The sequence below is a fragment of the Micromesistius poutassou genome, assembly GCF_964030765.1.
Source record: "Micromesistius poutassou genome assembly, chromosome: 1".
In the NCBI taxonomy this organism is placed as follows: domain Eukaryota; kingdom Metazoa; phylum Chordata; class Actinopteri; order Gadiformes; family Gadidae; genus Micromesistius; species Micromesistius poutassou.
The window spans coordinates 9,683,118-9,708,031 of NC_140271.1; the positions used below are offsets into that span (position 1 = coordinate 9,683,118).

The following is a 24,914-nucleotide window of genomic DNA, read 5'->3' on the forward strand; positions in this document are numbered from 1 at the left end:
TGCAGTACTTACTAAAAGTTAAAAGAAAAAGTATGCGTATAAAAGTATATTTGGAATGCAGTCGCTGTCTTGGAAAGACTCAGGATTGAAGGGATGTGGTCTGGATACCCCCCCCCCCCCCCTTTCGCTGTTTTGTGTAGTTTGCATTTCCAAGTCAAGCTGTACACCGTTGCTGTAATGTCAGTGTACATCCATTTGGCTACATAGCTAGCTGGGCAAATGGACCACCCATTAAATCATCTTGGAGGAAATTAGTAGACTGAAATTAAGCCCTAGTGACAATTAATGAGTTTCTTATTTAAGGCGTAGCATTTACATGAACGTTGAATATACAGATGCCTTGAATTGGTTGCTCCTTTTTGTGTGCGCTATATCTAGAAAATGTTAACCAGTCATGCAAATGAAGAAATAAGATATAAATAACTTTAGTGACTCGTCTTTGTCGTATCTACATGCATGACTGATCTGGCCTGCCTCCCCTCGCGTCAGGTCCAGGACTCTCTGCAGGCCCAGCCCGTGCCCCTGGTCCCGAGGCCCAGTGAGCTCTACTACAGCCGCATCGGACCGGCCCTCAAGGCCATGGGCCTCAGCCTGGACGTGTCGCGTCGTGACTGGCCACTGGGCGTCATGAAGGAGGTTCTGAAGGAGCTCATGGAGACCACGCCCCCCAACCTGCTGGCCAAGGAGCTGTGGTGCTCCTGCACCACACCCAGTGAATGGTGGAGGGTCACTCAGGTCAGCCTTTCAACCAAGGATCTGGAGGGTTTATTAAGGCGCTCATGGCAATCCGTTTGAACATTTGAACGGCTAGACTGCCAAAATGGCTCATGCCAGTTATGTATTGCAAGCCATTTTTATCTTTTGTTCCTCAAGGATTACCTATATATTTTTTACTCTCCTCTCTTGTATCCTACAGTCCTACGCGAGGTCCACGGCCGTCATGTCGATGGTGGGATACATCATAGGCCTCGGCGACCGGCACCTTGACAACGTCCTGATTGACATGACCACTGGAGAGGTGGTGCACATCGACTACAATGTGTGCTTTGAAAAAGGTCAATCAAACCCCCAACTTGAAACTACAGCATTTCCCCTTTCCAGACTGCCCGCCCCCCCCCCCCCCTCGCCCCTTTCTGTTCCGGTTTACCAATAAGTACATTTGTCAGAAGAAAGGGAAACAACCCTGTATCGCTGTCGGTACAGTAAGGATGTTCATAGAACAAGTGCCGAGCACTTACAATTGCTAGGTTAACCCATTCCCCGTATACACCAAAGATAGACGTACAAACATACAGTAAATGCGTAAAAGGGATGTTTTTAGGAGCATAAGGGAGGAGAAAGGGGCAGTCGGGAGTAAGGGAGGAGGCTGTGCAGAGTCCAGGTGAACTCTGAACAACTGAGACTTGAGTCTCTTGCGGAATCTCGTTCATCTCGTTCATCTCATCAATGTGTTTCCCTCCCCCCCCATGCAGGCAAGAGCCTTCGTGTTCCCGAGAAGGTCCCGTTCCGCATGACCCACAACATCGAGACCGCCCTGGGGGTCACTGGGGTGGAGGGCATCTTCAGACTGTCCTGTGAGCAGGTGTGCTGGATATATATATATATAAATCTATATATATGTATTTATAGTGGACTCTTGGGTGTAGAACGTGAATCCAGCAGCCGGCCTCGATTGATTGATATGCTGTGGTGGTTTTCTTGCAGGTGGTGCAGATGATGCGCCGCGGCCGGGAGACCCTGCTCACCCTGCTGGAGGCCTTCGTGTACGACCCGCTGGTGGACTGGACCGCCGGCGGCGAGGTGGGCTTCGCGGGGGCTGTGTACGGCGGAGGGGGCCAGCAGGCGGAGAACAAGCAGAGCAAGAGGGAGATGGAGCGGGACATCACGCGCTCTCTGTTCTCATCGCGCGTGGCCGAGATCAAGGTGAGGGGAACGGGGACACGTGTTGAATTCACCATGTACTCCATGTGAACGGTTCCACATGAACTGGTCAATGTTTAGGTTGTCCCATCATTTCAGAAATGTGACGATACAAGACTAGTTCAACCTAGTTTAGGTCAAGGGCATGGATATCCAGGGTCTGACTGAGACAAAGAAATCGGCCCTGGCATTTTGGATGTTGGCAATCTTTCACACATGGACATTTTCTTTTGCTCGCTCGCAAATTGCTCCCTACTTGGTGGTTTCTGAGTTTCTGGCAGCACCAGAATAGCCTTGTAACGCTCTTCAACACCGGTGCTGGAGGTCCTTCAGCAAACATATCAGTCGGTTTGGAACAGTTTAAAGCATCTGTCTGAGGGGCCGTTTTTCTTTTGGCCTGCATTTCTCTGCGCCTCCATCGTGTTTTGTCCTATCTAGGGCTGCCAGGTTCTCAGAAAACCTTGGAGTGAGATTTGAGGAAAGAGGGGCCCACGCTATCATCGCATCATTGTTTGTGTTAAAGAGTGACACACATTCCCCTCATTGCGGCACCATTGCACCCCCCCCCCCCAGGTAAACTGGTTCAAGAACCGGGAGGAGATGCTGGGCGTGCTGCCCCAGGTGGAGGAGGCGGTGGGGGAGTACCTGGCCCTGCAGGAGCTGCTGTGCCAGGGGGAGAAGCTGCAGTCCAAGCTCCTGGAGGAGGCCACCTTCCTAGAGGGGGCGGAGAACCACGCCGACCACCTCATCGTCAGCCTGGAGCAAAGGTGCCAAGGCCTCATCCAGAGGCTTTTTTATTGCTCCAACACTGTGTTGCATTTTGCAATATCCAGGTGCTAGCACCACCTATGTCATACAGAACTCCTACAACCTGCTTTTCAGCTGAGATTCTTTTCTTTTTTTTTTTTAATGGTACTGAATATTTGTTAACGCCAGGCTCATGTTGCAGTGGAAGGCATTAGATGAATGATGAATTATTATCCAGTGCTGTGTGGACATGGACTGAAGGAATCCTCCATTACTCCCAAAGGGTTCTCTTTAAAGAAGCAGACAAACCAGGTGACGTGTCTGACTCTCCATCCACCCCATTCACTCTGCTCCAGGTATTCTGAACACACCCAGCTGCAGTCCCGTCAGCGGACCGCGCAGGAGGCCATCCAGAGCAAACTGACGGACCTGGACCAGTGGATCTCCCAGTACCAGGCAGCCTTCGCCAGTCTGGAGGCCACACAGCTGGCCAGCCTCCTGCAGGACATCAGCAGCCCCATCGACCTCGGTAAGAGCCGGTGACATCCGTACAAACTTTCAAAGTAATTTTCCAATTTTAATTTTTTACGCATTTGATCCGGTATCACTGCCTGAAAATGTATTTTCCATCATGTTGCAATGTTGAGGCTGATGTTTCACTACCCCTGGCAAGTCAGTCCTAGCCATGCTTGTGTTTTAAATCTGTATGGCGCGGCCTTTTTCCTTTTTTAAATTTTTTTTTTTACTTTAGTTATCATAATTATTAATCATAATTATTATTTTCTTCACCCCCCAGGCCCCCCCAGCTACGTCCCGGCCACGGCCTTCCTGCAGAACGCGGGCCAGGCCCACCTGATCAGCCAGTGTGAGGGCCTGGAGGCGGAGGTGGGCGCCATGCTGCAGCAGCGCCGCGGGGCCCTGCGCGGCTGCCTGGAGCAGCTGCACAGCTACGCCACGGTGGCTCTGCTGTACCCGCGGGCCACCCTGCTGCGGCACCGCGCCCACCAGTGGAAGGCCTGGATGGAGGAGCTGCTATGCAGCATGACGGCGGAGCAATGCCAGAGCATCTACAGGCAGTCAGTAGCTCACACCTGCTTCTCATGGTCTCATCGTCTAGCGCTTTACAGCGTAGTCAGAGCAGCTGTAGGCTGCTGATTCGACTGTTGGAAAGAGAGGGCAGAAAAGGGTGGGCGCAAGCATGATTTTGAAAACAAATCGATAATGTCTCCTCCTCCTCTGTTCCCTCTGTTGCATTAAATCACAACAGATGTTATAAGAGCATTTTACTCACTGTTGGCGAACAGATGGCTATGCCATTTCTAACAAATGACACTTAAATAATTGAATCTTGCCTAAAGCACATTTGGTCAATCGGTCAGCGGTCAATCAGTCGGGGGATGCAAAATAACTTGTTGCGGATCCTTTTTTTGATGCATCTTAATAGGGGGCATGTCCTTTTTAAAAAGCATCTGTCCAATGTAAGTTTCATTGAAATGTATTGGCTGTATAAGCTTCCTACCACGCTTTCCTGAACGGTCAAGCTAGGATTTACCATCACAGCATCGTTAGAAAACGTGTTCCTATTTGGACTGACCAGGCCGACCCACATACTGCAGAAGGGGTGCGGGATTGTGAATCTGACCCAGGATGTGTTCTGTCCCCCCCCCCCAGCTACGAGGTGCTGTTCGCGCCCCAGCCGCCGCCCGCCAGCTGCCAGTTCCTCTCGGCCTGTGAGCTGGCTCTGCAGCACCAGGCGGCGGAGGTGAATGGGCGCGTGCTGCGGCAGGCAGAGCGCCTCAAGGCTGAGGGCACCACCACGCACACCTGCGAGGAGCAGCTGCAGGAGATCGAGCGCTGCATCGGCGTCTTCCAGCGAGAGAACGCCGAGCAGGGCTCCCTCAGCCTCGCCGCCATCATCACCTCCGCCCTCTGCGCCCTCATGAGGTGTGTGTGTGTGTGTGTGTGTGTGTGTGTGTGTGTGTGTGTGTGTGTGTGTGTGTGTGTGTGTGTGTGTGTGTGTGTGTGTGTGTGTGTGTGTGTGTGTGTGTGTGACTGACACCTAACCTTAACTGCTCCTGACGAGCTGGCTGTGGCCTTCCATGTTTGACTCTGCTGTCGATGTATGAATGTGTCTATAATCTGTTTTAAGTCGCTTTGGATAAAAGTGTGCTAAATGTAAATTCCCCAGTTGAAAGGCCCTTATACTACAACTGGTAATGGTAGTTTATATCTGTAGAGGCATCAGTAAGTGTGAATGGGTATTGTGGTTCATGTTCAGCCATCAGAAAGTGTCTCCCTTCACTTTAGACGGAACCTGAACATTATCAGAACATGTTTCTTTCTCTCTTACTCAATCACTCACTCACTCAACCTTCCTCCCTCTCTCCAGACGTAACCTGATCATGGAGAGTGCGGCGGCCAGCGCCGGGGAGCAGCTGGTGGACCTGATGTCCCGCGACGGCGCCTGGTTCCTGGAGGAGCTCTGCAGCATGAGCAGCAACATCGGAGTGCTGGCCACGCTGCTGCAGCGCTGCCAACTGCTGCCCCACGACCTGGACCTGCCCGCCCCGGCCCACACCCTGCAGGTGGTCTACCTGGCCAACGGTGTCTACACCTGCCTGCACGTGAGTCGATTGCGGGGGGAGATGGATGCCAGTCTTTAAGGACCTAGGTGTCACAAATGTACCGGATAAATTGTGGTCATGTTAAGATCTAGAATTCAGAGTTTAAGAAAACATGCAATTCGAAATACCCCATAAAATCTATGGAGGCAATGCTACATCCAAAATGTTTTCTTATGATGTTTCTGTTCCGGGTCAGAGCATTTGCTTTATGTTTGTTGTTTATGCTCATGTATGGCCTATGATTTACTATTCTCGGTGTAACCCTGGTTGCCAGATATGTCAAATTAGCACACAAATGCATGCTGTAGCCATGGATGCAAGCAAAAACTGGATCAACTGGTCGTGCTGCAAATGTGAACTGATATGCATGCCGTATGCTGGCCTAATACTCGGGGCCAGAGTCTCTGCCTCATCCCCCCTCTTTCCTCCCCCTCTGTCACCCAGGAACTGAATGCCAACTTCCGGCAGATCATCTTCCCCGAAGCACTGCGCTGCATGCTGAAGGAGGAGCCCACCCTGGAGACCATGCTGGCCGAGCTGGAGCAGCTGGTGGAGCAGGGCTCCGACGGCCTGGACCTGCAGGGTCTGGTGGAGGGCATGCAGGCCAGCCTTCACTCCACTTCCATAGGGCTGGACCGGGACGCCCAGGCCCACTGTCTCCATATCACCAGGTGTGTGGTGTGTGTGCATGGGTGTTCTCTCTGAACAACACCATGAAAGAGTGTGTGCCAGAGGTAAAGCAGAGGTTCGGAGCATCTGTGACTGATGGATGATCTAAGCCAGTGGTTGTATTTATAAATATACACTTGATTTGATATTTACTTTTGGTATATAAATCCCTGTTAAGATATATAAATATAGATTTTTCTTTTTATTCATACAAAATATGTTGACGGTCTTTGCCTGAAATTCGTGAAACCCATGATTGAATCTGACTTGTTTTGTGTGGTGCTGCAGAATGCTGCGTGCCCAGTACTCTGAGCTCATCCAGCCACGCGTGGTGGAGACGGTGGGACAGGAGCCACACAAGATGTCCGCCGGGCAGATGCTCCTGGTGGCCTTCGATGGCATGTTCGCCCAACTGGAGACCGCGTTCGGGCAACTGACGGACAAGGTATTGGTATTTTCAAATCCATTTTAAATTTGGTTACAAAATAAGACTCTTTTCACAACAGTGAAAAGTCAAATATCCGACTTCCTACATCCAGTATTATGCATAGATGGTAGGGAGCCTTCAAATTAATTCTTAGACTGTGCAAGTTGTGCGTCTCTGCTAGCCAACATGCCCCTTGGTAAAGACAATGTAACTATATCAATTCCTTGTGGGCCACTGGAGAGGTCCTCAAAGACCAGACTTTTCCATGGCCCCCCAAGTATCACTTAAGTTTCAGACTTCATGGAAATGGCTGCATGTTGAACCCTGGTGGTGTCCTCCCTCCCTTCCTCCAGCTGAGCTCCCTGGAGGTGCCCCCCGCCTGGCAGAAGGTCGACGTGATGTGGGAGGTGCGGGTGTCCCGGGGGCTCCTCCTGGACGGCCTGGCCCAGCGCCGGGTCATGGAGGAGGTGTTCTTCCTCAAGAGGCTGCAGACCATCAGAGACTTCTTCAGGCTCTGCACCTCGTTCGCGCGCACCCTCTCCAGTAAGTCTCCACCTAGGGGGATGGTTCAAGGAATAACAGCCGTACTTAGCCACACACTTGCTACTTGCTGTTTTAAAGTCTCAATGGGGAAGATTGAGACCCCTCCCAGTAAGCAAGAGTGCTATGTGATGCGCACTAGTGTCACTCATCAGCATTTTTTATTGATCGATTATGACTTTGGCTATTTCAATTTCCATTCTTCAATATCTTCACACTGGCTTCAGCATAGTATTAGTTAATAATTTTAAAAAACAATAATTTTGTGAAGTAGGCCACCTTCATCTTTAAAATGTGTGAAAAATGGATAATTAGATAAATATGAATAACTACGATAACTATAAATGTTTAAGCAATTTGGCCGCCTACAATCAGACATTGACGTTAACGTATCCTTGTGGCCCCTCCCCCAGCCACACGCCCTCCTGCAGCACCCAATCAGACGCTAGCCCCATCTAAAGTGACGTTATCTTATCCTTGTGGCCCCCTCCCCTCAGCCACATCCCCTCCCGTGGCAGAGGAAAGCCCTGCTCCCAACGGGCCGGGGGTCTACCGAGGCCCCGGGGCCGCCGCCGCCGCCGGCCCCGGGGTGGCAGTGGTGAGCGAGGAGCAGATGACGCGGCCCATCAAGTGCTTCACGGCGGAGTACGTGCGCCAGATGCTGCTGGGGCTGCCCACCCAGGCACTGGGGCTGGCCCTCTGCAGCACGCTGTCGGCGCTGGGCCTGGACCTCATGGCCCAGGTGGAGGCCAAAGACTTTGGGGCTGAAACCAAGGTGAGCCCTACTGCGCGCACGCGGTTGTGCTGGACTATATGTAGAAAGGTTCAAGTGCGGGTGTCCTGCAATATGCTAGTTTTTTTTCTTATTTATTTGCTAGTGTTGATCAGACTGCGTTAGTGGCGATGTAAACAAGGTCATCGCTATCCAAAACGTAAATGATTAAATCTCAGGAAATCTTCAATGGGGAATGCTTCAATGTACTGCCCAGCGATAAATAGGTGATGTTTAAAGCTTAACTATTGAGCACTGAATGGCAATAAACTTTTAGTTCTAAAATTACATTTAAATAATTCCTTTCTTCTTCGTATCTTGGACATTTTCAAAAATAGGTATAAATATGTAGCTCAAAGTACAAAATATGAACAATTCTTACTCCTGAAGGTGTAGGATGCCACCAGTTCTTTCCACCGCAGGGACATGTGAAGATGAGATGCAGTCAAATCCTGTTTACATGTTTTGCAACCTGTTAATCGTGTGTTCTTAGCCTGCTCTGGTATTTAATCCCCTCCCGTCTCCACCCACCAGGTTTCCCTGGAGGACCTGTGCAAGAAGGCGGTGGAGGAGGGCCTGGCCTCGGGCCGGCTCTCCCAGCTGCTGCTGAACCGCGCCACCGTGCTGGCCTCCTCCTATGACACAGCCTGGAAGAAGGTGGACCTCATGCGCAGGCTGGACTCCAGCCTGGATGCCGCCAAAGTCAGCCTGCAGAGGACCCAGCTGCATCTCGCCATGTTCCAGGTCCGCAGGGCACCAGAAGCTGGGGCATACTTTAGATAGGAGGGGAATTTAGTTTTAATGTTGCACGCCTGTAACGTCCACACCCAAGCTTTGCACCTCTGTATTATGGCTTTATAGGTGACATATTATACCAACAGGTGTGAGTGTTAGCTGTTACAAGCCGTTTTGAAAATCTGCCTCTTCTGACATCACAAGTGGGTGTGTCCACCTAGATGTATGACGGATCTATGCACTCACACCTGGTGGTATAATATTTCACCTTTAAACAATAATTAGGTATTCAGTGTCACTTATTTTGTCATTGTTTTCTGTACAATTCCACATTTTGCCACCAAATATAGGCAGGGAAACCCTTTCTTCAGGCATTTTTCCCTCTGCTTTATATTTGCCCAAACCTCAAGCCCACGCCCAAACTTTGATGCATTTCCCTTGGTGCGTTTCTTGTTTGTGCTGAGCAGTGGCAGCATGAGGACGTGCTGGGGCCCAGGAACCAGCAGCTGAGTGTCACCCCGCCACCCCGCTCCATCATCCTGGGCAACATGAAGAAGAAGCTGTACAAGCTGAGTCAGGACGAGGCGGCCATCGCAACGGTTCAGGTCGGTCCCGGTCGACGCAGAGAGAGAGCTTAACTCGAGTCCCACCTCACTGTGTCCCGATGCCTTGGTTATTGTGCGGTTTAGAGAGCCGCTGTGTGACCTGGCACACTAGCTCTCTGGGCAGCAGTAGTCTGCAGCACCGGAGAGCACTGGCTCTCTCGCAAAACACTGCAGCCCGGAGAGCAAACAAATAACAATTATGTATTAAGTAGCAACTAAACAACAATTAAGTAGCAACTATGGTTCGGATCATTATGGTACTAATGCCAAAAACCAAATCTTTACTAAGTATTGGTCAGGTGTGCGTTTTTATCTAACGTCCTCCTTCCAGCCAACACAGACCACATTGAATGAGAGCCTGACTCCCTGGGTAGATGGTGTGGTGGATGGATGGATTGTGTTCTAGAGATTAAGTCACTCAAAGCTAAACCGACTCTCGCCAGATGAATTTCGTTTCGCCTAGCTCCACTCATCCATCTGGGATCGCTCCATTGAAGAGGTGCTTTAGAAGGCTGGGCCTTATCAAAAATCCTTGCATATGATTGGATAAACCACTTGTCCGTCATCTTTATTGACGTGCTACTTCAACCACTCAAATCGAAACCAACCCGTGACGCTTGCTTCCTCGATGCGAGCCGCCATTGTTGTCTGAATCAAAACAGTCGCTTCTCCGCCACGTCACATCTATAAAAATCCCACCCGGCGGACCTGATTGGCTCTACCATTTTCTGGTAGTCCCCAAATACCTCCCAACGGGAGTGATCCCAGATGGATGAGTGGAGCCAGGCGGAACAAAATTCATCTGGCGAGAGTCGGGTTAACTCAAAGCTCCACAATGTCACTTTTCGCAGCAGACTTATGTCATGGTTCAAATATATTAAAGTAAATACAGCTGTAATGAATTTAACATTGCTGCGGTCCACATCCGCCGACCTCTTCTTCAACCACCCTCTTTCTCTCTCTTCAGGAGAAGCTGGCCAACCTGGAGGCCAGCATCGAGCAGCGTCTGAAGTGGGCGGGCGGGGCCAACCCGGCCCTGGCCCCTGTGCTGCAGGACTTTGAGCTGACGATTGGGGAGCGCCGGGCCATGGTGGGCCGGGAGAACCAGCGCACCAGCCAGGTACAGGGCACACTGTCCACTGAAATATAGAGCACACTGCTGCCTCCCGCTGAATATAGAGTGTTCACTACTGTTTTCCGCGGAAATACATAACATTTCACTACTTTCAAGTAAATGAGCTCCGCTAATCACCCGCCCTCTCCACCATAGCTCACACTCTCCACCATAGCCTCTAAATGGATTTGGAAAACAACCTACCTATTCATCTGTGAAAGATAAAACTTAAAGAAACTTAGATGGGGTGGGGGGGGGGGGTCTGCCCTTGCTACTATAGTCACTAAAGTTACTTTAAAGTCCAACCAGAGAATATTTATTTTGTCTTTTTGCAGCAAAGGCCACCATAAAGAAAAATGTTGGGTTAACCGACTTTCCTTTCTGCCTACTCCACATCTAATGAGTTATTCACTTTTTTTAACAATATGCTTGATCGATGTTAAAACAAATGTCATTTTCATGTTAAGGTTGCCAACGCAACCCAATCGTATGAGCTGAAGTATTTGCTCATATTTACACAAATCCTGTGTTTCTCCTCAGGTGACCTTCCTGTGCTCCACCATCCTGAACTTCGAGGGGCTGCGAACGAGGACCCCCGAGGCGCTCAACATGGATGCAGCCCTGTTCGACCTGCTGAAGCGCTGCCAGCAGACCTGCTCCTACGCCTCCCAGTTCAGCAACACCGTCTCCCCGCTGGAGCTGGAGCTGCTGCACCGACTGGTAGGCCCTCGACCGCACCGAGCAACACTGTAGGAACACGACAGTCGTGTCCCAGCCTCCTGCCAGTCTGTCTGGAGGTGATCCTTGGGGTACTGGGTCCTCCACCCGGAGCCAAAAGGGTAGAAGAAATGTAAAGAACGTGTCCATGCCGACTTTGTGATCATTTTGTTGTATTTAAAGTGATTACATCATCATGTCACAAATAGAAGTGGACCCGAGTTTGGAGCAGAGTGGAAAATTCAGAAACATATGATTTTCCACAAGTTTTAGCAAAGCATAGACTAATAGGTGAAGGATCATAGAAGACATAGTAACATGGTTAAAATAAAGTTTTCCTCCATTCCTCCTCTGCGCAGAGCCCCGCCCTGGTCCTGCCCATCGGCACTGCTGATTGGCTGGTGTGTGCCCAGAAGCAGCTGAGCCAGGAGCTGGTTGACCAGCAGTCGGCCCAGGAGGAGCGTGACCAGCAGCTGGATACCTGCGGCGAGACCCTGCAGCTGCTGGTGGACTCCATCAAGGGCATCCTGTCGGTGCACAACCGGCAGCTGGCCGACGTGAAGCACCTGCTGCGAGCCATGGCCAAGGTAGGGAGGTTCTGAGGGTGTAGACTAGTGTGAGCTGGTAGACCTGAGGGTGTAGACTAGTGTGAGCTGGTAGACCTGAGGGTGTAGACTAGTGTGAGCTGGTAGACCTGAGGGTGTAGACTAGTGTGAGCTGGTAGACCTGAGGGTGTAGACTAGTGTGAGCTGGTAGACCTGAGGCCGGTAGACTAGTGTGAGCTGGTAGACCTGAGGCCGGTAGACTAGTGTGAGCTGGTAGAGTCTGAGCTGGTAGACTAGTGTGAGCTGGTAGAGTCTGAGCACTTTTCAAGTACCTATTTCTTTAACCTGTACCTTGCAAGTCGTCTGTATCATTCTGTAAACCCACCCCCCTCCCCCCAGGACGAGGAGAATGCTTTGGCGGAGGGCGAGGAGGTGGCGTACGAGGGCAGTGTGCGGGCCTTCCTGCAGGAGTACAAGGCGTGGCAGGACAACATGCAGATGGTGCTGTTCAGCGTGGTGCAGGCCAGCGGGCAGCCCCGCAGCGCCGAGCAGCAGGAGCTGCTGCAGGAGATCCCCGCCACGCTCAAGGAGCTGCTGGCCCAGAGCCAGAGGTACGGCGGTGGTTAGGAGACATGGGAGTCGTTTGGCAGACTGCACACGTCACTTGCTCCTTAAGGCAAAGCAATTCTGTGGAGTCTAGAACGCATGACTGCACAAATTAACAAATTGAATCTAGCAGGACACTTCTCACATGTAGTTCAACTAGTCAATATTTTTTTAAACTCTTATACCTCATTACACTTGTATTTATACTTGTTCACTTCGCCACTCAAACTTTCAACTTTGTTCAACGTCGTCATTTGTGTACATTGTGATGCTTATGCCGCTCAGACTTTAAACTTTGGAACTCTGTTCAAATCTTTTCACTTGGGTAAAGGGATTCAACATTTCTGTACAGCTTAAACTGTGTAGCTTTATTCTCACTTTTTATTCCCACTTTACAGCACTCTCCGCATTTTCTGCAGGAAAGCTATAAGAAAATGCAAGACTATTGACTGCACTATTGCTTAAATTCGGTTTCTGTGGCGTCTACAGTGTTTACAACGGACTGGTGGGATTCGCCTCTCCACTGGTGACGCAGAGAGACAGTGACTGCGTCAGCCCGACCTCTGCCGTCCAGAGCAGCTTCGCAGCAGGTGTGTATTCTAAACTACACTTTTTTTTTTTTTTTTTACCAAACACCAAATATTCAGTGTCTTGAGGATGGCCACGGTGCACGGTGAGTGTTTAACACAGTGCCTCTCTTCTCCACAGCCGTGCGCTCCACCAGTGTGAAGACTCAGCCCGACTCCATGTCTCAGAACGCCCGCAAGGCTCTCCCTCGTAACCTGGGCACCCCCGCCGACACCCCTCCCGGCCCCCTGGTGATGACCAGCAAGGTCCTGAACCCCAGCCCCAAGCGGGCTATACGGGACCCCAAGACAGGGCGAGGTACCAGCCACTTGTTGTTTTTATCCAGCCGTCGGTCTGAAGGCTTACGCTAGAATGTGTGGGGAAATGGAAGGTGTAGCAAATGTCATTTATTTACAAACATGGGCGGGGCCTTCTCCAGCCAATCACATTTAAAAACGAACAATTTTACTCTATTGGCTCTTCCCAAGGCCAGACAGGGCACAGTTCAGCTAGGAACTGAACTTTGATCCTGCGAGTCTTGACAAAGGATGACTTTTCCTGGAGCTTGTCTTCCAGTAACAATTTGCTGGAATGACCCACGGGGCCAATTCAGATTAACAGTCAACGATACTGACTGTGCCTCCCATCCTCTTGTTAACAGGGGTGCTACGTAGTGTCACAGGGTCCGTTAATGTTGGAGTTTCTCTCCTTGTGTTGCAGCGGTCCAGGAGCGCAACTCCTACGCTGTGAGCGTGTGGAAGCGGGTGAAAGCCAAGCTGGAGGGCCGAGACGTGGATCCGAACCGGAGGATGAGTGTCAATGAGCAGGTGCACATTAAACACACGACGCATCGTAAAAACATATCTGCTGTTTTCTCATGTCTAGTGTTAAAGGTACTGGAGGGGAGATTTAAAGAGCCAGTGAGCCCACTGTTTCAGATGAATTCCAACACGATATGCTGTTAAAAAAAAAAGCGTATTGGCCAACTTTATGATACTTTTTTAGTACCGTTGTTGTTTAGCTGTTACGAGCGTTATAATAAGCAATGTTGTATTATTATAGGATTTAAGTTTTTCTCTAAATCTTATTTCAGTAACATGATCGTCAACATAGAAATCTGTCATTTAATCACAAAGACAAATGACCACGTTTAAAACAAAAGAAAAGTGGTTTTGGGTACACTGGCTCTTTAAGAACTAGATTTCAGTGCAATTTGTTAGAAGCACCATAGCCATCAGTCGGCTATTAGCGAGAGAAATCAGCCATGAGATTACGTTTCAGATTACTGCGCCTGCCTGTGTGAGACAGTTTTTAAGTGGAACTGGAAAAGCGCACACAAACCCATTTATATGCATGGTTGAACGTTGAGTAATCTCTCATCCGGTGTGGTCTTCTCCTCCCCAGGTGGAGTATGTGATCAAGGAGGCCACCAACTTGGACAACCTCGCCCAGCTGTACGAGGGCTGGACGGCCTGGGTGTGAACAGGGTCACGCGGCCTTTAGTCTCTTTGGTCCAGCAGAGGCTTGGAGATCCTCCCGGTGTCCCGACGGGTCTGGGGGGCGGAGAAGCCGTGCAGCACTTAGTGCCACAACATGGATGGGAGGTGGGTGGGGGAGCAGGGAAGTGGAAGCAGACACCCCCCACCTCCAAACTCCCGACGTGTTTGTGTGATGGGGGGGGGTTCACGTCGCCCTGGAGGGGGAAGGGGTGGGGGGATCACCCCACACCGACCACCACCACCACCACCACCACCACCAACACTCCTGGGCTCACACGATTCCGGCCAATGGTTCACAGAAGGGGGTTGGGGAGGGGAGGGGAGTGTCCAACCGTCTCCTTTGGTGGCATTTGTTTTGACCGCAAAGGGGGCCCCTCCCTGGAGTGGATGGCTGAAGAGATGTAAGCTAAGCAAGGGGACCTGGGCAGGAGGGGGCAACGGAGGCGGAGGCGTGCCCTTTCCAGCCCTCACCCCGCCCCCCCCTTTGCCTGTACACACCCACCCCACCCCCGACCCATTGGGGTGTTCCTTCCTTTTGGATCTGGCCATGTCCGTGTTGATCAGCCGGACCCAAGGAAGGGTCCCAGTGGATGCAGAACAAGGCGGGTGGGGGGCGTGATGTATCCTGGCCTGACGATCATCAGCCCGTAGTCTTTGAAGCAGAGTTGGTGCACCCCACCTTCTGCTAGGATGAGGGGTTTGAAATAAAAGGCCTCTTGATTTGGCCCCACCGGCTTATTTGTTAAATCTGTTCCTAAATCGTACAGGAACTCGATTCCGCGGCCGGATTACGAGGCTTCAATGAACTTCCCACCCGAAGCCTGAACAACAACAAGAACCGCAATCAATTAACCGGGGGAGTGGATCTGTGTAACCATTGTCCCTGAGAACATTGTAAACTATATTTTACACAAACCTCCTCAGAGCATCAGAAGCGTTGTAAAATGGAAGGCGAGGAGGTTTTTAGTTTCTTCGGGGAGATTCTTTGTGTTGCAGTTAAAAGGCGAAAACATCCCGTTTTGGTGAGTCTGCAACAGTTTGAGCGTGTCTGTCGGGCGCGTGAGTTTACGGTCCAATAACGGGACGGTTGGGTACTGGTGGCAGACGCAGGCCGTTCAAATCTCCTTTTGCGTGTGGTGTACATCTTTAATCTTTGTCGTGTATATTTTTCCTCCTGATTGTTTCAAAGAGAACGCGCTGAAAAGTAGATTTCTTCATTTGTTTTGACTGAGAAGCTGTCTTTGTTGTGTAACCCTAATGCTTGCTTTTTTTTATTGATCTTGACTTCTTCTAGTTTTACATTTTTAGTGGGAAGAATTAAAGGATGGTGTTTTTGGTGGTGGTGTAAACTGTTTCTTAATGGATTTTACTGGGTTTTGTTTGATGCGAAATAAACATAAGATTGGATTAAGTTTTATAACTTGTATTTGTAATTTTTTGTTCATTTAAAAAAGGGAATACTTTTAGCCGTGCAATGAGCCTCAATTGAAGTCAAAATACCATTTATGGCGTCATGCATTGCAAACTAGAATAGGCACTAGACTTTATTTTGCTCGATTGTGGTTTTACGTCGCACTCTATCGGTGATGGAACAGATTGCATGCGAACGTATCCATTTAAAGAGCGACTTAAAAAATGCAATATCGGATTACTGGTAAGAACAATTTCTGGAAATACGCATTTATTTCTTTACATAACATTACAGTACAACCATGTATTTAAAATATTTTTAAAAAGTAACTAAGTAACAGCAGTAGACTGTTGGGCCTTTAGTTTTTACAGCAGTAGGCCTATGCAATTTTCATTCAGATAAATGAATAAATAAATTAGAGTGAGTTTTAACGACCATCTTTGTTTACACCTGTAGGCATGTTATAATTGCATGAGGTGTCTATCTCCATTTCAATCCGCCCATGAGTAGGCCTACAGATGTTTGCTTTTTCTTTATGATTTTCGTTTTAGGCTACTGCTATGTTTACTTTTTATCTTCAAGCCAAAAAAAAAAGTTGCCTGACAAGCCCTTTGAGACTAACTGATCAAACCAAGAAATATACAAATACAACTGAATTGACAAAAAAAAACTCTTAATATGCCATAATTACGCTGCCTATGAAGTTGCGACAAGGTGGTGAAAAAAAATGACTGCTCAAATTAATATCCCCCTGTTATGTAGTTAAGACAGCTTTTAAATAGGCTGGCCTAGTTCTGAAGTCGATCTATTCTTCAAAAAAAAAAAAAAATTCTTTACTGTCAAATGCCCTCGGACCCGAAACTTAAAATGTTTCATGCATATTTTTTCACATTATTTGTGCACTTTTATAATAATCTGGGAGTCAAGGGACAAAAATTATTCTCCTGCACTCTTTCGCAAATGTTTGGCAAATACATCTTGAATCTTATATATAAATATTCTGACATTACAAGGATACATCATTGCCATAGAATATTTAGTTTGAAGTAATTTGTTTATTAATTAAAATAAAAACTGCTGTCCTAAATGCACATTTGTTTATCATCTCAAGTCAAATGTCATTACAACCGCCTTTTACTCAACAGCTCCACTCCAACCCTTTGAACAGATACTGATGGGGGGGGGGTACATTACAGAAATGACTACAGGATTACACCAATAATATATAATAATATAATACACAATAATAATAATCATATCAAATGAGACGGCTAATATTGTATGATCTGTTGCAAACACCGTTTACACACATACAGTATGTACATGTGAGGACGGTGTAGAAACTCTTGAGGTGAACAGGGTAAAGGTCAAAGCAAGCAGTTTAATGATTAAAGGGGCCATCCTGGTCTGTTTGCCCCCTTTCCCCTCAGTCTGTTCCCCTCTCTCACAGACACAGCAGAGTTCTCGGCCTTTGCTCAGGTTTCTTTAGTAGTTAGGTTTCTACAAGTGTGTCCGAGATGTCCGAGCATCGCGTTTGTGTGAGCGACTATGAGGAGGAGGCTAAGAAGACGCTCCCTAAAGCTGTCTATGACTACTACCGCTCCGGAGCAGACCAGCAGCAGACGCTGGCGGACAACACAGCTGCTTTCAACAGGTACAGAACCCATGATGCACATGTCAGTTCCATTTATCCCCTTGTCTGCCTCCACAAAGAGCCATCCTGAATTCTTACTTTTGGGGAAATAGGAATCATAACCATACCATAAAATGAAATGCAAATTATATAAACCTTGTTCATATAATTACTAATTGAAAATGAATCAATTGAAAATTTATTTGTATACATTCTTCTTGGACCTTCGTCTCCCTTTCTCTCTCTAATTTAAAGGTGTTAAGATAGTTTGCATTTGCACGGCCAATCTACTGACTACGTTGCTGTGTTTATTCCTTTAACTGTCTTGCAGCCTTGCAGACATGTCCAATTCACCCATAGTGTATTGCAAAATGAACTTGGTCTCTCCCGCCATGGCTGACTTCAGCCATGGCCAATCCAAAACTCTCCATGATGGTCACTCCCTCACCTTTGTTCATTTGGTTGTTACTTAGGGAAACCTTCCCATAACTTTCTATTAGAATTATGTACACCCATTGTCTGATTGAATGTATGCTTGCTCAATTGCTGCCTGTATCTTCCCATTATCATGCACTAAAATCTAATCAAATACCTTGCTGTCAGAAGTGTCATGAAAATAAGTTCAGGATGGCTATCACTGTGTTTCTCCCTACTCCATTCAATAAGTTAATGTGTCATCAATGGCGCATTAAACAGCAGTCTAAGATAACAGAGCAAGAGGAGGCAGAATGAGGATACATAATGTGAGTAGAATAATGAGAACAGAGAGCCATGTCTACCCATGCTGTCCTCTGAGTGAGTACAAACAAAGTGAGGGCAAAACTCAAATGTCAAAACGGATAGGAAAACCCCCTTATCACAGTATAAATACCCTGCCCAGGGTCACACAGACCACTGGGACTGAGTGGAAATGTTTAAGAGGCAGAAATGTTCCATGGGGATAGATTTGACATGACTAATGAGTCACATGCGTACCGAAACACACTGAATAATGTCCCAACAGGCTAACTTTCATTTTATTTATTGCCCAAGGATACCTATAGTTAGAGGGAAGACACTTTGGTCTGAACCTAGATGATCACTATTGAGCAAAACCCAGGATTAAGAACAGAGGTGCAGTTAAATTAATCTTCGTTAAGGTTAAATCAATGGAACTGAGATTAAAACAGAACCCTAAACTATGCGTAAAAGATGGTTGCAACAGGAGTAATAGCTTAACCTAGATTTCATTCAGTTACATTTTGGCAGGTGCAAACCCTCCTAAAATAAATAAAGGACAAACAGCAAACTGAAACGGTGTAGACCCCTTGAGAATTTGAAGCTAGGGAAGGAGGAGTTTTTTTAAGTATCCAGCCAAAAATATTCCACCCTACCTAAAGGCCTGCCGCTGAAACCACTCTCCCAAACATGACTAGCTCGCTAGCTTTGGCAGTAGGTCTGCCTAGCCTTGTGGTAGACTCCGGTCATGTGCAATGAGTGCATGGGTCGATTGCGCACAGGTAGCCGGGTAAGGAGGTAGACGGACAGGTAGGCCATCCAACCGTTTCATTCGGCTGAATAAAATGATTGGACAGGCGTATTACAGTACTACGACTGCCACAGATACCAGCTGTGCTTCTAGAATAAATGGCCTACCCAAGCATTAAATACACACTACACAGTGAGTCGAATTAACCAATTAAAAGAGGTGGGAAAATTAATAATGCTTAACACTGGTAAAGCACATCCCCTAGGGGCAAAACATAAAGGGGACATATTATACTTTGTGCATTCACGTTACCAGTCACCGCCATTCCACAGCTCACTCATACGTTTGGTTATCTAGCTGGGATTTTTTACCGTTTACATATGAAGTGGACCCCGTAAGGTCTTGATACTGATCTAGTGGTTCACCTAAGGTCAAAGGTTGGGAACCATTTGTCTAGTTAGTGGGTTAGGGTGTATGTCAACGTTTAAAGGGGACATATTATACCACCAACCGCTTCTGACATCACAGGTGGGAGTGTCCACCTAGATGTGTGCTGGATAGATCAGTCTACCAGCCTACCCAGTGGACTGTAGCAAACGTTGGCTCATCTATCCGTCATACATCTAGGTGGACACGCCCACCTGTGATGTCAGAAGCAGCACACTTCGAAATGGCTTGTAATGGCTAATCACACTCACACCTGGTGGTATAATATGTCCCCTTTAAACTGTGACATACACCCTAACCCACTAACTAGACAAATGGTTTCCAACCTTTGACCTTAGGTGAACCACTAGATCAGTATCAAGACCTTACGGGGACCACTTCATATGTAAACGGTAAAAAATCCCAGCTGAATAAACAAACGTGTGAGTGAGCGCTGGAATGGCGGTGACTGATGTAACGTGAATGCACAAAGTGCCGCCATGTACAGGAAACTATAATTATGATACCCACATTCTTTTACATTTTCAACGCAAGCAAGTGTGTGATCTATGCTTGTTTATGACCTCAGTTGGTCAAAAACAAACCGATTTGTTCGTTTATGCCGGTTTGTTCGAAGTCAGTTTTGGTTTATGACCTCCCCAGGTGGCGTCTCCGACCACGGGTGCTGAGGGATGTCTCCGAGGTGGACCTGTCCTGCTCCATCCTGGGCCAGGTGCTCAGCATGCCTCTGTGTGCGGCAGCCACGGCCATGCAGCGGATGGCGCACGCTGACGGAGAGACGGCCACCGCCAGAGGTAGGGCCAGCAGGCCAGGATCACACAGAGGGCCGACAGAGGAACAGCGTTAGATCAATGGATGAATGTTGCATCCATAGAAATATATGTCGGGTTTTGGGTTGCGCCAATGGAGTTTTCTGCAAACACAATTGGGTGTTGTTGCTGCTTGTACTGGTAAAACATTTAGATAGGAGATATACTTAAAGGTGCGTGTGATTAGTCTTTACAAGCCGCTTTGAAAATCTTCCTTCCTCATCTTGCCTCTTCTGACATCACAAGTGGACATATGCCGCATAGTTCAGTCTACCAGCCTACCCAGTGGACTGTAGCAAACGTTGCTCATCTATCCTTCACACATCTAGGTGGACCCGCCCACTTGTGGTGTCAGAAGAGGCAGATTTTCTAAATGGCTTGTAACGGCTAATCACACTCACACCTGGTGGTATAATATGTCCCCTTTAAAGCATATTCATATATAAGGTTATAAGTTTGACAGTTTCACAGTCCATAGCTGTGACTTCTACCTCATTATTCAAAGTGACTTATGACTAGAAGAATGAGTGTGTTGTCCCTATATGGTGACCATGACAAACGATGCCAGATGGACACTTCCAGGAGATACTTCCTGTAACGTATTGTTGTTTCTTACTCAGCATGCAAACAGGTGCAAACGGGGATGATGCTGAGCTCCTGGGCCACGTCCACCATAGAAGAAGTGAGCGTGGCGAGCAATGGAGGGGTGTTGTGGCTGCAGCTTTACATCTACAAGGACAGAGAGCTGACGCTGTCGCTGGTTCACCGCGCAGAGGAAGCGGGCTACAAGGCCATTTTTGTTACCGTCGACACGCCCTACCTTGGGAAGAGGTGGGATGATGTGCGCAACCGCTTCAAGCTTCCCTCACACCTCAGGTAGGAACCAAAAACAACACAATGTCACGTTTAATATATCATATGGATATGACGCCACAGTGTTATTGTCATATTGTATTATAATGTAATGTATGCATGATATATAGTACACAAACATTCATTTTTTTAAGCATTCTTTGTTTTGGAGGAGGAAACAATGCCTTTATATCATTTCAATAAAATACAAACCCAGGCACTGTGTATTAGGTAGATACTGCTGTAGTACTAATGTTATATTTGTTGGTGTGTGTGTGTAGTATGTCTAACTTCTCAACAGAATCATTGGCCTTCTCGGAGGGAAGCTATGGTAACGACAGTGGACTGGCTGTTTATGTAGCCAAGGCAATAGACCCCACCCTTTCTTGGGATGACATCACCTGGCTTAAAAAACACACGAGACTACCAGTGGTGGTCAAAGGAATATTAACAGGTAAACACAAACTCACAGCACACAACTTCAACCACCTGCTTCTCAAACAGAACAAACTATTTAGAAACCTGTCCAAATATATCTGACCTTTCTTTGTCTGTGTGTGCGTGTGCGTGCGTGCGTGCATGTGTGTGTGTATGTGTGTGTGTGTGTGTGTGTGTGTGTGTGTGTGTGTGTGTGTGTGTGTGTGAAGCTGAAGATGCCAAGCAGGCTGTGTCCCATGGAGTTGACGGCATACTGGTGTCCAACCATGGAGGTAGACAGCTGGACGGTGTTTCCGCAACGGTCCGTGCAAGTCTTGTTGTTATACAGTACACACAATGCAGCACATCAAGTATATATATATATATATATATATATATATATATATATATATATATATATATATATATATATATAACAGCAGGACACAGAGGTTTCTGCATTATTTTAAAGGTGACAGCCGTTTGAAAATCAGCCTCTTCTGACATCACAAGTGGGCGTGTCCACCTAGCTGTATGCTGGATAGATCAGTCTACCAGCCTACCCAGTGGACTGTAGCAAACGTTGCTCATCTATCTGTCATACATCTAGGTGGACATGCCCACCTATGATGTCAGACGAGGCAGATTTTCAAAACAGCTTGTAACGGCTAATCACACTCACACCTGGTGGTATAATATGTCACCTTAAAGCGTGCGCATGCATGAAGCGTGTCCATGATTCTCATATCCTTGACTAGGGTTAGTCAGGGTTATACACCTAGGGTGTACACCTAGAGTTATACCAGGTGGAGGTTGAGCTGTTGTGGGTAAGATCAGGGTGAGGATAAAGAATGAAGAGAGTGTGTATGTTCTGTGTACACAACAGTTGGACGCGTTGGAGGAGGTGGTGCATGCGGTGCAGGGCTGCTGTGAGGTGTACCTGGACGGAGGCGTGAGGAGGGGGACGGACGTCTTGAAGGCACTGGCTTTAGGAGCCAGGGCGGTGTTCGTGGGAAGGCCGGTGTTGTGGGGGCTGGCGTGTGAGGTGAGACACAGGGGGGGGGGTCTGCGTTGTTGTATTGTATTTTTAAACAGGTTTTACAAAAGTGAAATATAACTCTCAGGTTGACATCAGGGGAACTCCTTATTATCAGGAACAACTGGTAACAATAAAACACATTTACCACTGCATTTTGGTGTTTGAATGGTTTTTTTTAGGGAGAGAGGGGAGTGATCGATGTTCTCACACTTCTGAAAGACGAACTGCGATTGGCAATGGCGCTGGCAGGTAACACACATACAGTAGATTCCTACCAAAAGTTCAAACTCATTCAATCTACTTTTGATATACAATTCTATTGATGCTAGGCTACTTTTATTCTTTAAATGGTGAGAATAGCCTTATTCATTATATAATATGAGGGAACTTTGGAGTAACATTTTGTCGTATAGGTAGACAAAAACAAGGTAGATATTAGATGTGTGCAAAATACTCATGCTTAGCCTGTGCTAAGGCTAAGCAAGATGAGTATTTTGCCAACGACAAATGTGTGTGTGTGTGTGTGTGTGTGTGTGTGTGTGTGTGTGTGTGTGTGTGTGTGTGTGTGTGTGTGTGTGTGTGTGTGTGTGTGTGTGTGTGTGTGTGTGTGTGTAGGCTGCCGTTCTACAGCAGAGATAAGCAGGTCCACTGTCAAGAGACAGGAATTCACATCCAGAATCTGACCAGTCTACATTACTGAAGAGGACTACTGAAAACCAACTACTAAAACCATGGTCATAGGCGCTTGGGCTCCTAATTGTACACTCTGCTTTGCCCCTACTATATGCATCGATTCATTGTTATTTTAATGAACTCAGTTAACAGCATCAGCATTTAAATACACAATGACTTTTGTACTTTGTTTTTATTGAGACTAACTGGGAAAACAGGATAAGTTAGAATGTACAGTGAAACCACGTTACCAAACCAGAAGCAAACGACAAGGAATATTTGCATTCTTCATCTGAATCATCCTGAAATGAGGACTCATATTGCCCATGAAAAAAAACCTAGTGTATAAAATCTTTTTAAAAGATTGTAAAAAAGGCATAGCTTGTAACAAGTGGCACTTGAACACGTAATTGGCATATTAGTTCATTTTCCTCTGCTACTTGATTAAAATGAGTTGATTACATTAGGCCAAAATATTGGCAACAAATATCAACACTGATCATTTTAGTATATCCATTTTACAATATGCACATATTATACCATTGTGGAGTAGTGTTGCATAGCTTGTAATCAGCGGCCGACCAATTCTTACAGAAACTCTGGTGTTGCTTCAAACTGGTCCCGTAAAAGGCTCAAATTGAAACATGATTTAATCACATTGACAGACAATTTACATAACTTGAAGCATTCTTCTGTTTGGCGGTACTACTAAATCAAGCAATGCCCTATTGCCTGGGAATTTGATGCAGAGCGACTGGAAACGGGTTAGGGTTAGCTTGATACGCATTTCAATGTAGATCAATATCAATTACTCAAATCCATTTAAACTGTAAATAAATAGGCTGGGAGTTGAAAATGCACAACCACCATACATAGTTAAATTCACTTTGTCATCCAAATACAACAGCCACATAAATGTTTGTTTTATTGCATGACTGTTGCTATAGTTGAAGGCACCTGGCTTGCATGACAACCATGAAACGCTATTTCCACTCGTGTATTCTGTCCTGTCTTTTGCTTGTCGAGAGAAGAGCCTTCTTTCAGATCAGTCTGAATGTTTAAAGGTTAGTTTCAAACATGCAACATTGGATGCAATTTGTTTTGGGTCTTAACTTTGCCAAATATCTAAACCATTCAATATTATAATGATTGGCTCTGCATGGATTTAAGCATCTTGTAAATCATTAGTGATATTTAGCACACTATGGCTTCAAAATGTCACTGTATTTGTTTAGAGAACATTGGGTGGATTTGTAGTGGACACAATGGTTGAGATTTACATATGTTCCTTTTCCAGTCCATTTAAAGGTAGCGTTAAGATAGTGGTGCCAGTTGTGACATCATTTCTCAAATCAACAGTTGCTGCCACTTTAAATTCTAATAAATAACTGTCATACTGTAGGCTGAAGTGGTTGCCTTTGCACACTTTTCCAATGAAAGTAGAGCTACAACTCTTACTAGTATTTTGGCCCTCTGTCATGGCGAAGAAAAACTGCTTCTGACACATCAAACATTGCTGGAAATCAATATGGTGGCCTGCTGGGTAGGGAAGATGAGTGGCACTATAGCTACTTGACACCGATGGAATCACAAATATGAACACTTTAGAGCACAGTACAGTAAAATGGCATTTATCAGTACAGTAAAAAGAGGACGAAAAGGCAGGGGTACCCAAAATAAAACATTCAGAAGAAAATGTGTGTCTTGGGTGGTGGCACGCCTCGTTATACAATGGCTTGGTCACAGACACGTGTGGCTGTGACTCTGCTTAACACTGGAGCCTAAGGATGGAGAGGCAACACCGTATCCAGATCCAATAGGAACGGGACATCCAACACCTACTCCTGAGGCTCAACATCCCATTCAGAATAAGGTAATACAAGGTACTAGGACTCGCATAGGATACGTTCCTCATCACGTTAGCACGGGAGGACATGCTGCCAAGTGTGCTCACTAATGCAGTGTATGAATACGTTCCCTCATCTCAACAGCCTTCTGTTCTGCACTGACAAGGTCCAACACAGGGTCTGCAGGAATATTCTGCTATGTCTCCATTTCCCCCCCCCCCCCCCCCACCAT

General features: G+C 47.1%; 2 protein-coding genes across 5 annotated transcripts in view; both read left to right on the forward strand.

Moving 5' to 3' along the window:
* Positions 1-15,498, forward strand: part of smg1 (SMG1 nonsense mediated mRNA decay associated PI3K related kinase) — a 46,461-nt gene extending 30,963 nt beyond the window's left edge. For all 4 annotated transcript variants that reach the window (XM_084488192.1, XM_084488190.1, XM_084488191.1 and 1 more), the window contains 23 exons: positions 490-735; positions 917-1,055; positions 1,473-1,582; positions 1,705-1,923; positions 2,494-2,687; positions 3,024-3,196; positions 3,464-3,743; positions 4,339-4,611; positions 5,057-5,291; positions 5,736-5,962; positions 6,249-6,405; positions 6,741-6,930; positions 7,425-7,702; positions 8,234-8,443; positions 8,902-9,039; positions 10,007-10,159; positions 10,694-10,873; positions 11,230-11,457; positions 11,815-12,026; positions 12,511-12,611; positions 12,730-12,906; positions 13,309-13,415; positions 13,993-15,498. In XM_084488192.1, the coding sequence (XP_084344318.1) occupies positions 490-735; positions 917-1,055; positions 1,473-1,582; positions 1,705-1,923; positions 2,494-2,687; positions 3,024-3,196; positions 3,464-3,743; positions 4,339-4,611; positions 5,057-5,291; positions 5,736-5,962; positions 6,249-6,405; positions 6,741-6,930; positions 7,425-7,702; positions 8,234-8,443; positions 8,902-9,039; positions 10,007-10,159; positions 10,694-10,873; positions 11,230-11,457; positions 11,815-12,026; positions 12,511-12,611; positions 12,730-12,906; positions 13,309-13,415; positions 13,993-14,070 (4,305 nt within the window). In that variant the 3' untranslated portion in view covers positions 14,071-15,498. The remainder of the gene's footprint in view (positions 1-489; positions 736-916; positions 1,056-1,472; positions 1,583-1,704; positions 1,924-2,493; positions 2,688-3,023; positions 3,197-3,463; positions 3,744-4,338; positions 4,612-5,056; positions 5,292-5,735; positions 5,963-6,248; positions 6,406-6,740; positions 6,931-7,424; positions 7,703-8,233; positions 8,444-8,901; positions 9,040-10,006; positions 10,160-10,693; positions 10,874-11,229; positions 11,458-11,814; positions 12,027-12,510; positions 12,612-12,729; positions 12,907-13,308; positions 13,416-13,992) is intronic.
* A 1,430-nt stretch (positions 15,499-16,928) lies between these two features.
* On the forward strand, positions 16,929-23,020 carry hao1 (hydroxyacid oxidase (glycolate oxidase) 1). The gene is made up of 8 exons (XM_084487644.1): positions 16,929-17,152; positions 19,689-19,840; positions 20,476-20,731; positions 20,989-21,161; positions 21,355-21,446; positions 22,011-22,169; positions 22,343-22,412; positions 22,779-23,020. Exons 1-8 carry the CDS (start codon positions 17,016-17,018, stop codon positions 22,844-22,846), a joined length of 1,107 nt encoding a protein of 368 aa, XP_084343770.1. The 5' UTR covers positions 16,929-17,015; the 3' UTR covers positions 22,847-23,020.
* Positions 23,021-24,914: the final 1,894 nt, after the last annotated feature.